The 16691-nt window shown below is 38.9% G+C and overlaps 1 protein-coding gene across 3 annotated transcripts in view; it reads right to left on the reverse strand.

Moving 5' to 3' along the window:
• MTUS1 (microtubule associated scaffold protein 1) overlaps positions 1-16691 on the reverse strand; it is a gene marked incomplete at its 5' end in the record, with an annotated part of 168740 nt that overhangs the window by 104632 nt on the left and 47417 nt on the right. For all 3 annotated transcript variants that reach the window (XM_080796036.1, XM_080796035.1, XM_080796034.1), the window contains one exon: positions 11571-13804. In XM_080796036.1, the coding sequence (XP_080652162.1) occupies positions 11571-13658 (2088 nt within the window). The remainder of the gene's footprint in view (positions 1-11570; positions 13805-16691) is intronic.

Raw genomic sequence — 16691 nt, forward strand, 5'->3', positions numbered from 1 at the left:
ATAGTTCACTCTTCAGTCCATCATGATCTGACTTTAGTGGCCATCAGTAGAACTATTCCAAGATGACCAGCAACACAAGCTGAAGTCAAGCTACAGCTTTCAAGCTGTTCTCTGCAGCCCCTTCCTACAGCATCGGAGGCTGAGGACGCCATCTTTCTTTGATTCCTCCAACACAGAACGTTCCTAGTTTTCCTTCTATCTGTCTGGTTATTCCTCCTCTGGATCCTGCCTCAATGCTACTTGTCACAAGGGTCCTAAACTTGACCCTGGTCTTTCCTTGTGATATGCTCTCCCTAGGTGATCTTGTCTACTGTTTCAACCACCACCTACATCCTGTTCTCTCTGCAGTCGATGGGTCCTAGCCAGCACTCTCCTGCACTTGCCATGTATTTAGCTTCTTTCTTTACCTGTCCATCTAGCATTTCTTCGGGCACCTCTACCTAGCAATGCCACGAGTAATCATATTATTGTTGTTTTTACAGATTCCATAGCCCTTATGGAATAATACTTTAAGTTCAAAATACATGTTTCCACTCATTTAATCATCATAGACTAGAAGCTGTTACTTTTTATCATACCCCATTTCACAGAAGCATATGAAGCAGTTTCTAACTTTAAACTAGTTTTACCCAGCCATCTCAAAACTTATCTCTTCCCATATTTACCACAACATACCCAGGCACCCAACATAAACAATGAAAGCTATTTCCTTCCTAGGTGCTTCCTTTTTTTACTTCCTAAACTCCTGACGGTCTTCTTTCCCTTTTGCATCCACCTTAGCACAAGCCTGCGTCATTTCTTCCCTGGATTACTGAAACCACATCCTCAGGATTTCTGAGCTCACCAGCTTCCACTCCGATTCATGTTCTACTCCACTGTTTACTCATGTTCTACTCCACTGTTTACGTAACCTCCTCAAAGGAGAAACTGGGTTAGGCAGCTTCCCTCTGTCTTCCACATAAGGGCAACTCCTAACAAGGCACACCCAGACCCTTTGGATCTACCAACCCCTGCGATCTCCTTCAGCTTGTTCCTTAATGTTCTCAGTTCTGCACCCCTGGCTCCCAGCATACTCACTACCCTGGAGTCCCCTAAATGAGAAGATCTTCTCATGTTTCTTCATCTTCATTTAGGTTATTTTCTCTACCCAGAATACCCTTCCCATTCATACTTGCCCTTGGAGTTCCAACTAGTGGCTAACGTGATAGTTCCCCTAGAGGCTTCAATAACTCTCCCCATTGTCACCATACCATCCCACCTTCTGCAGTACAGTAGCTTACACATACTCCCAACTTAATATTTAATATGCCTTTTTGCTTTATCTCTTAAAATTACCCACCTCACCAGGTATGAGTTTTGACCAGATGTGGTATCTTTCCTTTCTAGTATCCCAACAATCACCATCATACACAGTACACAGTGAGCAGCCAATAAATATTCCCATTCTCCACACAGAAAACAAGACCCTGAGCTTTATTCAATGAAAAATTCCAACACTGTAAGCTAGTTTTGTACTCTCCCTTTGCATAAAGAAAAACTGAGTCTCACAGAGACTAAGTTATTTGCCCAATGTCATTCTTCCAACAAATGATGGAGCTAATCTGAAAGCATATGTAACTCTAAATCCATACTCCTAACATCCATGCTGCATATTTCCCATGGGTACCCGTCTTTCTTTAATAAGTCATAAGTAGATAATTTCCAACACAGATATGTAAAGCCCCATGCTACTGAGCATTCATATACCAGGTGAATTAAAAATTCAATAGGGCAAGACTTCCAGGGAAGATGGTCGAAGAGGGGGACCCTAAACTTATGTCATCCCACATATAGTAGATAACCCTCCTATCAGTGCAAATAACCCAGAAAAGTACCTGAAGGCTAGCACAACAAACTCCATAAGTAAATGTGAGGAAGAGGTCACATTAAAGAGCGGGGGGAGGTCAGAGACATGGTGGAAAGCTAAACCCAGAGATTCTGGATACAGGAGGCAGGAGCTATGAGCACAGGAGAACAATAAGAAATAGACTATCACACCAAGGAGCCTGCATGGGGAAGACTAATCTCCACAGCATTTGGCTTTGAAAATCAGAGGGGCTGATTTTGTGAGTTCTTACAACCAGCAGGACTTAAAGCCTGGAATATTAAAAATCAGGAGGATGCTCAAGGAGAGACTGGAGGGCTCAAGGAAGCTGAGTCCTCAACCTTAAAAGAGTTAGCAGAACAAACAGGCTGAGGAGATACAGCTTCAAAGCAGCATTTTGAAAAATGCCTGGGGTATGTAAGAGGGAAAGTTAGTTACTAATCTCAGAGTTTCCTGAGAGACTTCTCCACAAACAAAAGAGTTGGCAGGTACCATTTCCCTCCCCCACCCCCAGCACAATCACAAAGACAACTTCAGGAAACACCCAGCACTCACTACCAAACTTGCTTACACCACTCCCTGACCCCTCCAGATGGGCCTACCTCAGTCCTGGTGCTGTGGTTTCCCTCCTTCAGAAGCCCACCCAAGCCTTACCAAGACTGCATCTCTGACCTCCCTCAGAAGATCCACGCACCTTGTAAAACTGCACCCCCACCCAGATGTACTTCATGGAGCAGCCATGGCCAGCCCCATTCTCCACAGGGGCCGAGTGTCCCCTGTAGAGAAGGAATGGCACCCACGGCTTGTGGCACCAAGACCTCACTTTCCATACTTCACAGAGCTACCCTGCCTGGCCTCCAGTCTCCACAGAGGCTATACAATCCCAGTGGAAGAGGACCCAAAGGAACAACTTGCAGCACCCTGCCCCCACCTGCATGCACTGAAGCAACCCAGACAGGCCTGGTCTTGGAGGCAGCGGGGAGGTTCCTGTGAAGTGGGCCAACATGACCTTGTTATTTAAAATGTGGGCCCTAGCCACTGCTTTCAAGAACAACAGATGTAGCTGACTTTCCCAACACACAGAAACAGACACAAAGAGTTAGGCAAAATGAAGAAACAGAGGAATATGTCCCAAATGAAAGAACAGGGCAAAATCATAGCAGGAGACCTAAACAAAACAGAGATAAGTAATAAGCCTGATAGAGAATTTAAAGTGATGATCATGAAGATAATCACTGGACTTGAGATAAGAGTGGAGGACATCAGTCCATCAGTCCAAAGAACCTATCAGAGATGAAGAATACAATAACTGCAATTAAAAAACACTTGTGGAATAAACAGGTTAGAGGAAGCAGAGCAATGAATTAATTACCTGAAAGACAGAGTTATGGAAAGTAATCAAGCTGAACAAGTGAGAGAGAAGATAATTATGCAAAGTGGAACAGACTTCAGAAACTCGGGACTCAATCAAGTGTAATAACATTCACAATATAGGGATCCCAGAAAGAAACAAGAAGGGAGAAAATTTGAAGAAATAATAGGTGAAAACTTCCCTAATCTTGGGGAGGAAAAAGATATCCAGATCTAGGAGGCACAGAGATCCTAACAAAAAACATCAACCCAAGGAGGTCCAAACCAAGACACACAGTAATTCAAGTGGCAAAAAGTAGTGATAAAGAATTTTTTTTTAAGATTTATTTATTTGAGAGAGAGCAAGCAAGCAAGAGAGAGACAGAGATTGAACACCAAGCAAGGGGGGAGGAGCAGGAGAGAGGAAGAAGCAGACTCCCTGATGAGCAAGGAGCTCAATGTGGAGCTCAGTCCCCAGGCCTGGAGATCATAACCCCAGCCTAAGGTAGATGCTTAACCGACTGAGCCACCCAGGCACCCCAGTGATAAAGAATGTTAAAAGCAACAAGAGAAAAGGACAATTACATACCAGGGAAACCCCATAAGGTTATCAGCAGATTTTTTTAGCGAAAACTTTGAATAGATCATGCCACTCCCTTCTGGCCTGCAAAGTTCTGAATGGGAAAAATCTATAGCCAAGAATATTCTATCCAGCAAGGCTATCATTCAGAACAGAAGGAGAGAGAGAGCTTCCTAGACAAAAAGTAAAGGAGTTCATGATCACTACACCAATACTACAAGAACTACTAAAGCAGACTCTGAGTGGAAAAGAAATATCATAAGTGAGAGTATGAAAAGTAGGAAACATAAAATAGGTAATAAGTGTTTCTTGAAAAAACAGTAAAGAGATTCATAAAATAAAAGGATATGAAATATGACATCATATACCTAACATGTGGTGGGAAGAGTAAAGAGTGGGTTCAAACTTAAGTGATCATCAACTTCATATAGACTTAAAAATCCAGATGTTAAACGAACCTAATGTTAACCACAAATCAAAACAAACCAGTAACAGATATACAAAGAATCCAAGTATATCACTAAAGAAAACCAGCAAACCGTGAAAGAGAGGGAGTGAAAGCTCAGAGAGAAACCTAGAACAATCACAAAACAAGTAACAAAATGGCAATAAATACATAACTGTCAATAATTACTTTGAATGTAATTGGACCAAACTCTCCAGCCAAAAGCCATAGAATGACAGAGTGGATAAAAAACAAGACCTATCTATATGCCACCTACAAAAGACTCATTTCAGACCTAAAGACACATGCAGACTGAAAGTGAAGGGATAGAGAAATATTATGTAAATGGACGTCAAAAGAAAAGCCTTTCACTGGAAAAAAAATAGACTTTAAAACAAAAACTGTAAAAGAGACAAAGAAGGACAGCATATAATAATAAAGGGGACAATCCAACAAGAAATAACAATCGTAAATATTTATGCACCCAACAAGGGAGCACCAAAATACATTAAACACTAAATAACAAAGGAACTAACTGATACCAATACAAAAATAGGAGACTTTAACACCCCACTTGCATCAATGGACAGATCATCCAAATAGAAAATCCATAAGGAAACAATGGCTTTGAATGACACAATGGAACAGATGGATAAAACAGATATATTCAGAACATTCCATCCTAAAACAGGAGAATACAAGTTCTTTTCAAGTGCATACGGAACATTCTCCAGAATAGGTCACATATTAAGCCACAAAACAAGTCTCAACAAATTCAAAAAGATTAAAGTCATACCATCCATCTTGTGTGACCACAACACTGTGAAATGAGAAATCAGCCATAAGAAAAAAATCTGGAAAAAGAGCTACTAAACAATGAATGGGTCAACCAAGAAATCAAAGAAGAAATAAATTACATGGAAACAAGTGAAAATGAAAACACAATGGTCTACAATCTTTGAGACGCAGCAAAAACTGTTCTCGTGGGGAGGTTTACAGTAACACAGGCCTATCTCAAGAAGCAAGAAAAATCTCAAACAACCTAACAACCTAACCTTCCACCTGAAGGAGCTGGAAGAAGAACAACAAACAAAACCTAAAACCAGCTGAAGGAAGGAAATAAAGATTGGGGCATAAATAAATGATATGGAAACTCAGAAAGTCCAATAGAACAGATCAATGAAACTAAGAGCTATTCCTTTAAAAAGATAACCAAATTGATTAACCTTTAGACAGAGTCCTCAAAAAAGAGTGGAGTCAAATAAACAAAATCACTAATGAAAGAGGGGAAATAACAGCCAACACCACAGAAATACAAACTGTATGAGACTATTATGAAAAACTAGATGCCAATAAATTGGACAACCTAGAAGAAATGGATACATTTTTAGAAACATATAACCTATCAAAACTGAAGCAGGAACTAGACAACTTGAATGGACCAATGACTAGCAAAGAAATTGAATCACTATTAAAAAACTTCCAACAAAGACCAGGACCAAATGCATTCCCAGAGTGAATGCTCTACCAAATATTTAAAGAAGAGTTAATGCTTATTCTTCTCAAACTATTCCAAAAAATAGAAGAGGAAGGAGAACTTTCAAATTCATCCTATGAGGCCAACATTACCCTGATATCAAAAAGAAAAAGACACCACAAAGAAAAGAGAGAACTACAGACCAGTAACTCTGATGAATATAGAAGCAAAAATCCTCAGTAAAATACTAGCAAACCAAATCCAGTAATACTTTAAAAAATCATTCACCACAATCAAGTGGGCTATATTGCTAGGATGCAAGGCTGGTTCCATATTCACCAATTAATCAACATGCTACATTATATCAAAAAGAGAAAGGGAAACAAAAGAGAAAGGATTAAAAACTGTATCGTTATTTCTATAGATGCAGGAAAAGCTTCTGACAAAGTCCAACATTCATGATAAAACACCCTCAACAAAGTGGAGAGGGAATATACCTCAACATAATAAAGACCATATATGAAAAACCCACAGCAAACATCATATTCAATGGGAAAGAACTGAGAGCTTTTCCCCCTAAGGTCAGGAACAAGGCAAGGGTGCCCACTCTCACCACTTTTATTTGACACAGTACTGGAAATCCTAGCCACAACAATCGGACAAGAAATAAAAGACATCTAAATTGTAAGGAAGAAGTAAAACTTTCATTATTTGCAGATGACATGATACTATATACAGAAAACTCTAAAGACTCCACCAAAAAACTAGAACTGATAAATGAATTTAATAAAGTTGCAGGATACAAAAATCAATGTACAGAAATCGGTTTCATTTCTATACAGTAATAATGAAGTAGCAGAAATAGAAATTAAGAGATCACCTTTACAATTGCACCAAGAATAATAAAATATGTAGGAATAAACTTAACCAAAAAGGGGAAAGACCTGTACTCTGGAAACTATAAGACACTGATGAAAAAATTGAAGATGACACAAAGAAAGGGAAAGACATTCCATGCTCATGGATTGGACGAACAAATATTGTTAAAATGTGTACATCATCCAAAGCAATGAAAAAATACCAATAGCAAGGCGCTGGAGTGGCGCAGTCAATTAAGTGTTGGACTCTTGGTTTTGGCTCAGGTCATAATCTCAAGGTCAAGGGATCAAGGCACACATTGGGCTCCTCATTCAGCACAGAGTCTGCTTGAGATTCTCTCCCCCTTGCCCTCTGCCCACCTCCTGCTTGTGCTTTCCTCGTTCTTAAATAAATTTATCTTAAAAAAAACAGGTTTTGTTTTGTTTTTTTACAGAACTAGAACAAATAATTTTAAAATTTGTGTGGAACCATAAAAGACACAGAATATCCAAAGCAATCTTGAAGCAAAAACGAAACTGGAGGTATCATAGTTCCAGATTTTAAGTTACATTACGAAGTTGTAGTGATAAAAACAATATGGTACTGGCCAAAAAATACACACGGAGATCAATAAGATAAAGAGCCCAGAAATAAGCCCACAAATATGTAGTCATTAATCTTTAACAAAAGAGGAAAGACTATTTCACCATACACAAAAGTGATTTTAAAATGGATTAAAGACCTAGATTTGAGAATGATTTTAAAATGGATTAAAGACCTAGATGTGAGAAATAAACCTAGATGGTTTATGAAACCATAAAAAGCCAAGCAAAGGGCACAGGCAGAAAGTTCTCTGACAAAAGCAGTAGCAATATTTTTCCAGATAGGTCTCCTAAGGCAAGCGAAATAAAAGCAAAAATAAACCACTGGGTCTACATCAAAATACAAACCTTCTGCACAGCAAAGGAAACAATCAACACAACTAAAAGGCAACCTACAGACTGGGATAAGATATGTGCAAATAACATATCTGATAAAGGGTTAGAATCCAAAATATATAAAGAACTGATACAACTCAACACTCAAAAAAAAAAAAAAAAATCCAACTAAAAAAATGGGCGGAAGACATGAACACTCTCCAAAAAACATCCAGATAGCCAACACACCACTGCAAAGATGCTCAACTGCACTCATGATGAGGTAAATGCAAATCAAAACCACAATAAGCTATCACCTCACACCTGTCACAATGGCTAAAATCAACACACAAGAAATAACAAGTGCTGGCCAGGATGTGGAGAAAAAGGAATGCTCATGCACTGTTGCTGGGAATGCAAACTGGTACAATCACTCTGGAAACAGCATGGAGGTTCCTCAAAAAAGTTAAAAATGGAACTATCCTATGATCCATAGGATCATACTATTGGATATTCACCCCTAAATACAAAAACACTAACTTAAAGAGACAGGTGCATCCCTATGTTTACTGCAGCACTATCTGCGATAGCTAAATTAAGGAAGCAGCCAAAGTGTCCATCAACGGACGAATGGGTAAAGAAGAAGTGGCATATACATACCATGTAATATTATTCAGCCATAAGAAGAATGAGATCTTGCCATTTGCAATGACATGGATGGAGCTAGAGGGTATAATGCTAAGTGAAAATAAGTCAGTCAGGGAAAGGCAAATACCATCTGATTTCATTCGTATGTCGAAGTTAAGAAACAAAACAAACAAGCAAAGGGAAAAAAAGAGAGAGAGAGAGATCAAAAAACAGACTCTTAACTACAGAGAACACACTGACGGTTACCAGAGGGGAGGTGGGTGGGTGGGATGGATGAAATAGGTGAAGGGGATTAAGAGTGCACTTATCATTAATACTGAGTAATGTACAGAATTGTTCAATCACTATCCTGTACACCTGAAACTAGTATAACGTGTATTAACTATACTGGAATTAAAATAAAAAACTTAATGTATTTATAGGGTTACATAAAAAAAAAAAAATAAGGCAATATCCTAAGAGAACTACACCAAACTGGCCAGAAAAAGCATGTGATTATATAGAAACTACAAAAACTCCTACCTCTACCACAAAGCTGGCTAAGGCAATCCCTCAGAGAAAACCTTTTAAAAAGTAAAACACATTTTTGTTGAAGATTTACTTTCGTAAGCTGGTCAAGTCAGATTTGCTCTGCCCTTCAAGTCAATATTCTGCAAAAATTTTGAAAGCCTGTGGTGTATGAAGCAGAAAGGGCCAGGATTCCAGTCAGAAGCCCTTGGTTTGCATCTCTCTTTTCCTGCTTACCAGCTGTGTGTTCTAAGTCACCCCTCTGAAGCCTTTAAGTGTGGCTAACAACTGACCCGTTATTCCTGGAAAGAGTGAATGAAAATGTATACACTGGAATATTACAGGGAAAACCCTAATGAAATGTATATACACAAAACCTGAGCAAAGTGGTCCAGAGCACGCCTCAAGAAAATACCCATTCCTTCCCTGTGACCACTGCCCCTCTGGGTAACACACGGTCCCCCAATACAGAACCTCTGTAATAGGGAGCTACGTTCAACTTGTATCAAATTAAAATCAAATTTCTGCCTCCAAGTAAGAACCTTTCTGAAATTTCAGATAAATCCTGACCAAAAAATGGTGAGATAGTGGGCACCTTAAGAATTCAGTAAACTCAAGGGCACCTGGGTAGCTCAGTCAGTTAAGTGTCCGATTCTCAATTTTGGCTCAGGTCATGAATGGAGATGGAGCCCTGCGTCGGGCTGCGTGCTACGTGGGGAATCTCCTTGAGATTCTCTCTCTTCCTCTACCTATGTCCCTTCCCCCGCTCATGTGTGCACATGTTCTCACTCTAAAATAAATAAATAAATTTAAAAAAAAAAAAAAAAAGAGAAGAAGAATTCTGTCAACTCAAGGCCTAACTTAGCTCCAACAGGGCACAGTGAAAACTAACATCCCTCCAGGGCTGTCTCATCACGGATCCAGAGCAGATCTGGAACCTTTAGAGACTGCTTAAGTGAGCAAGAAATGGGAATCTGAGTCAGCAGGAAGCAAATGTTCACGCATCCCTCTCTCTACAATAAGCACAGAGCCTGTGGCCTGCAATGGTTTGCCCTGTCTCTTCCCCCAAGATACGTGAAAATGGGTAAGAGGCGAACCCATGCTGTTGCATTTAAGACATGGGTAAAGAATGAGTTTTGGGTTTTTTGTTTGTTTGTTTTTTTAATACCATTTGATTAGTGTCTGTGCTGAAAATACAGGAGTCCTAAGCGAGATTCCAGAAATGAAAAGTGCTTCTTCCCAGGACATCTTGGGATCCATTTCAACCCAATGATTCTATCACCTGGCTTCAACAGGAGCCGGAAAAACAGTTTTATGTCCTCCAAGTATAGTACGTAAGCCTAAGATTTACTCAACACACACAAAGACTTTTAATTTTAAAATTATACAGCCAGTTTATATTTATGGCAAATGGTTTTTAGAGAAACGTTATGCTTGTTTTTCTGGCAGTTAGATGTCGATACATGATGAAAGCCTCCCGTAAATCAAGGAGGAATAAATCTATTGTTTTTTACGTACATCTATAAACACGAAATTAAAAATGTTGATTAGAAATACCAGAAGTTATAATTTAACTTGGCAAAACATATTATAAATGATATTAAACAAGTTCCCTATATTTGACTTGAACTTAAAATCAGTTTTGAAATTGACAATGGCATTAGTTCAGACACCATAGTGAGGTATATCACAGTTCCCTCCCCCAAAAGTTAGAGAAGCCAAAACACCTCTAAACTGATGTAGCTCAGGTTTATCCAGTGTTTCCTAGCTTATCTCCTAAAAGGACCTAACAATTGCCTAACACACCCTAAAAACACTTCTAAAATAGCCCTTCAACCCTTCGCTCCACCTTGCCTGTTTCTTTCCTCTCAGACATGAGCCCACCACAGAGAACGCAGAGGTGTCACATCTGCCTTCCCACCTGGCACTCAACTCCATTCCTGGCCCAGAGGACAGAAGCCCAAGAAAACTCTGTGTGGCCAGAAGGACATGTTAAGTTTCTACTGCAAAATCAGTGCTAAGGACAAGAATGGTCTGACCAACATTTTTAAAACTCAGAAAACTAGTTTCTTCATGCTACTGACAAAAATATAGGTACGTTAAAAAAAAAATTCATCTTGAAACTGCACGTGAATTTTTTTTTGCCTAAACGGAACTATATCTAGTCTCCTCCTCCCTACTACACACGCACATCAAATATGCGACAGGTGCCACAGACAACAGACTGCTTTTTCACCGCACCTGAATAAAAGAGGTTTGTTTATTTTAACCTTTCAGGAATCAATAGGTTAGGGCTGCACGAGACCTCAGACCTCTACTAGGCCAACCCTTTCCCCTCTGGGTATCAAAGAGTATTTGACCAAATTCACATTAGCTGATCAGAGGCAGAATCTCCAACCCCCCTGTTCACAGGACAGGGCTCCACTTCCCAGAGCAGCTTCCTCCAGAAGAGACCAGGAGTTATTTTTATGTCGATCCTGTTTACCAGCTCTCCCCAGCCCTGCCACTTCTTGAATGTGGCCCAACACATGGTAAAGTTCCTAAACAAACCTTTCTCTCCCTCTTTTTTTCTCTAAGTGTAAAATATAAGCAGATATTTAACTTCAAATAACTAATTACACAATATTAAAGTAACTTGTTCTTTCACCTCATTAAAAGGAACGTTGGTATGTAATTCTGTATTCGATCTATGCAAATTCTGTATTTGATTTTTTCCCCCATAGGCAGTTTTCCTATATTGTAAGCAATTAACACTCTAAAGTGCGCAACTTACAAGACGAAGAAATACCGAATAGTAGATTAACACCTGAAAGCAAATTTGCACAGCTAGGCCTGCAATATTACTGACTATTATGTTAATCAATTGCTAATACATCTCTCAGCTCCCTCCACCATTCCCTGAAGTGAGCAAAAATCTCACTTACCAAGAAAAGAGAACCATATTCAAAGGTCTCATTCAAAATTTCCTTCTTTAGCTCTTGTTTTTCCGTAGGTGTCCCATTTTCTTTTTCACCCTTCTTTTCAGGGCTAATCCTATCCATGCTGGAAGCATATGTTATTTCCAAACACTCTGTGCTTTCCATTTTAACAGGGAGTAGGTCTTTGATCTCCTGCAAAAAGGTAGCCACGGACCCAGTCTCACATGCTGAATTAGAACTTGCTTTGTCAAGGTCTTCCTGATTCGATTTCATGGCAGATGTTGTTCTTGGAACCTTGTGTGAAGCATTTTTAGAATGAGTTGTAACATGCACAGCCTGGCTAGTAATGAGTTTATTAAATTGCTGCTTATGTGTCTTGTTAATTAGGATTTCTGCTTTTGTATCTACATTCAAGTCAGACCTTGGTGTTTTGTTCAAAGCTGTCGTCTGTCTTGAGGAAGACCCTGATGAGGCAGGTGATGAGGCACTGGTTAACGGAGGTCTGGGTGCGACCTTTGATAAAGCGTGGTCTTTGGATGGCAATACCGGTCTCGACACAACTTTTGCTTTGACATTCTTGAAGTTTGGTCTTGGGTAACTTATAATTTCGGTTTTTCTAACTTTGCTCCCTATAGGGGTATTCACTTTAGTTGTCAATTTTCCTAAATTAGGTTTAGACATGTTCATAGGTGCCCCCTTCAAGTTTGGTAAATTTCTAAGCTCTCGATGACTCTTCTCCACTTTACTACATTTCTTGGTTGCTTCAGTAGGTGAAATAGAAAAGGTTGCATTTGGAGAATCTAGGACTGGTGTTGACATGCAAACTGGGTTATTTGTGCTAATGACCATATCATTTGCATCCCAACTCAGTTCAACTGATGAAGCCATCTTTTGTCCTGGTGGGCTACTCAGTATCAATTCAATTGTACGATTTTGGGTTTCTAAATCCTTTTCATTAGAGGCATTTTGTGTGTCTTCTGCCACAGTGACTTTGTGCTCTGGGTTCAGCACTTGGGCTTCGCTTTTATCAAAAGCTGGCACCAGTGATGGGCATTCATCATCTATAAGACAATTAGACACTGTTTCTCTTAGATTTTGGCTCATTTCCTTTTGCCCATATGAGCTCTGTGAATGTGTCTCACTATTTTGTTCATCTTTAGATGAACAAAAGAATTCTTGTAATACAGACTCATTGGGAACATCCATGCCCTCAGAAACTGGTGTTTGAGCTTGTATCACTTTTTCTGCAACTAGTCTTTGCTGTGACCCATCTGTGTAGTCACTGGTGACCTGTCCTGAAGAATATGGACACTGAATGCCAGTATCTGGAACAACAGTATCAGTTTGCATCACATCAGAAAATGCTGTGTAAGTTGTGTCTTGAGCCTCTGCTGCAGTGGCTTGTTGGTTTTCAAAGCTGTCTCCATAATTTGTTTCTCTCATGTGTATGTTAGCAGAATGGGAAGATGTAGGAATGGAACAGGATAAAGGTAGATTTCCATTCCCCGTGCTGGGTGGCTGCAGATTTCCAGAGGTATGCAAAGACAGGCTCTTTTCAATGGCATGCTGTGCTATAAAGGTGCAGTTAACATGATCCACGGTCATGTCAAATGTTTGATTTAGCTCCAAAGCAGTAGGAGAGTCCACATAGTACAAATCACCATTGCTGGGTTTCCACACAAAAGGCAGAGATGTCTCAGCACTCTGGTCCTGAAATGATCCTAGGGAATGACAACTGTTGGGCAGGTACTTGGGCTCCTCTGTATTTACAACATGTGCACAAGACTGAAGTATAGAATCTTCGTGGATATCAAACACCTCCTTACCAATCAACTGACTTGAAGACTTTGGTTGATCAAGTACTTCCACACACTGAGGGGTTAAAGCAAGACTTTCATCAATGTCCACAGCAGAGTTGGTTTCATAATCAACCACCATGTCATCTGGCTTGGCAGGATTCCAATTCACCTTATTGGTTGAAGGGTTCTGTATATGTGATTTTGGGTTGTATGCATATGTGTTTTCATTTTTATCACTGATAAATAAGGATTGAAGTTCATCTTCTGTCTTCTCATCGGAATTATCATCATTCATCCTGAATATTAACTTTAAACCTCTGCCATTTTATTTCTTCTCGCAATCCTTTCAAATGAGAGAAAAGGAAAAACTATCCATCTCCAAAGTTTTAGCACAGTTGAAAGTTTCTAAGATGCTTTGAAGTTGTAATGATTTCTTGTTCCCTGGAAGAAATAAAATGATCAATTCAAGTAAGTATTATTAAAATTAGTAAGTCACTGCTTGATTAATTTCAATCACTTTATTTTTACATTTGGAACATACACCCATGGATAGGAGTAAAGATATCCTTAGCTCAAGTATCACCTCCTTTCAAAGATGCTTTTTTATTTGAGGGAAAGGGGCAGAAGCCAGAGACAGTGCTAAAACTGCCCCTGTGACTGACTTCACTTCTGAGATACCTCCTCCATATTCCCATTGACTCTTATTTGTCAGACAAGGGAAGGAAGCTCAATCTAACAATAGCCTTTCCTTCCTATTGGTTAGCCACTGGTGCTAATTTGCTGAGGACAGTTCCAATTTATGCCTGTTGTTCCAACATAATTAGTAATAATGGCTTTTCATTTTCAGAAGGGCCCCAGACCTGTCAACCCCAACAAATGAGCTGATGATCAGTGAAGACTTAGGGAAAAGAGAAATGCCAATGCCCCGTTTTCATTCCCTTTCTTAAACATATCTCAAAGTTAAGGGGGAAAAAGAAAGTTGATTCCCTAAAAATGTTAAACTGCATGACACCGATTTCTACTCTTAAATACCTACTAAAGAGAAATGAAAACATATGCCCACACAAACACTTGTATAAAAGTATGGGATTAATAGAAGCAGTACTTATAATAACCAAGTAGAAGTTAATGTCAATTAGCTGGTAAATAATAAAATGTCATATGCCCATACAACGGCATAAACAATCCCCAAAAGAAAAAGATGGAGTACTATTACAGCTATAACATGGATACAGTGTTAGAACTTAAAAATATTATACCAGGGGCCACCTGGGTGGCTCAGTGGGTTAAAGCCTCTGCCTTTGGCTCAGGTCATGATCCCAGAGTCCTAGGATCGAGCCCCGAATCAGGCTCTCTGCTCCACAGGGAGCCGGATTCCCCCTCCCTCTCTCTGCCTGCCTCTCTGCCTACTTGTGATCTGTCAAATAAATAAATAAAATCTTTTAAAAAATTACACTAAGTGAAAAAAGCCAGACATAGAAAACTATCTATTACGTATTATATTTACATGAAATGTCCAGAATAGGCAAATCTATAAAGACAAAGTAGATTAGTGATTCTCTAGAGCTGAGAAAGGGTAAGAGGAAGGGAATGAGCAGTGATGGCTAATTAGGATGTTTCTTTTAAAAGTCAAAGTAAAAAAAATAATAAAAATAAAAGTCATCAAAGTGTTGTAAAGATCATGGTGATGGTTGCACAGTACTGTACGTATACTACTGAAAACTACTCATTTGTACACTTAAAAAAAATCATTGAAAACAACCCATGAAAACTTTCAAATCCGAGGATTTTTGCAAATAACTAGAAGTTGATTATGCTTTTGGTCAAACTGAAGTCCTTAAAAAGGGCCCAATGCTCAAGAAAGGATGGCAAAAAGTCATAGAAATATATGGTCACTTGGATTGAATTTCTAATCCTGGTATTAAATGTCAATCAGAGGTCACTGTTCTGTCCTAAAGAAATAAAACCTACAAGCAGCGGCTCTTTCAGCCCACGGTCCTGTCCCTGTGCTTTAATAAACCACCATTTTGCACCCCAAAAAGAAAAAGAAAGAAATAATACATACACAAGGGGGAAAATGGCACCCTGTAACCTCTAACTTTGTGAATAAAGAAATATCTTTTTTCCATTTTGTAATCCTTTCTCTGTAATGAAACTTCAGTGACCTAAATACAACCAGGGGAGTAGAAACCAGGGGAGAACTGAGAGGATCTGTATCTTCACGGACAGTGCTCTGTGTTGTTCTGGCCACGCATCCTGAAACCAGCCTTTACTGGGTGGAGAAAGAAAGGCTGCAATGTTCAGCTTGATAGCATGCATGTGTGCTATAAACACACACACACTCAAAAGGAGACTGAATCCTAAAACAAAGGCTGTATGATTTATATACTGATGGGAAGTATCAATTACTTCCTGTTTTTAAATATCACTTATATAGTTTTGGGTTTTTTTTTTTTTTTAAGGTTTTATTTGACAGAGAGAGAGAGAGAGGGAGCCTGACTGGGGCTTAATCCCAGGAGGATCACGACCTGAGCCAAAGGCAGATGCTTAACCAACTGAACCACCCAAGCACCCCTTCCATCATAGTTCTTAAGTCAATAAACAAATCACTGAAGTAACAGTTGTGTGGCTACCACCTTAATAGAAGGTTTATGAAGACACTTTTTTTTTTTAATCCTGGGGTATAAAATATGTTCAAACTAAATATTTAAATCAAGAAGTACCTTTATTCATTTTTTTAGACTTATGTGTGTGGAATATAATTTCAAAAAGCAGTAAACATGTTATACCTTGTCTGTTTTCATGAAAGTCAATATTCATTTAAGAGATTCTGGTATTAAAAAATACGAGCACTGTAAACAGAAGCTTTTAATGGAAATCATAGAAGTCATTTGTCTACATAAACACAGTCATTAGATTCAATTAAGGAGTTTTACTACCTGAGCTCCTTCTTCCAAAGTACATAAAAAATTATTAAAAAAAAAACTGATAAAAATGGAATAAATGGTTCATATGTTAAGGAATTTCAAGTTATTTTTAAAATAAATGAATAAAATCTTTAAAATAAATAAATGAATAGAACACAAATGTTTAATGGGATACAGACATTCTATATTTAGGTGGGGTTTTTTTTTTATAGTTTTTCTCCTTCATAAATAACACTCAACATTTTTGCAATCTTGGACTACCTGTGATTATTTCCTTTGGAAAAACCTCCTAGAAATATAAGCATTACCAAGCCAAAGAAATGATATTTTTTTAGGCTCTTGATCTAGTTTGCTAAATTGTTAGGTAAAAGGAGAGGGGGAGGAATATATATATATTTTTT

The sequence above is a fragment of the Martes martes genome (genome assembly GCF_963455335.1).
Source record: "Martes martes genome assembly, chromosome: 2".
Taxonomy (NCBI): Eukaryota; Metazoa; Chordata; class Mammalia; order Carnivora; family Mustelidae; genus Martes; species Martes martes.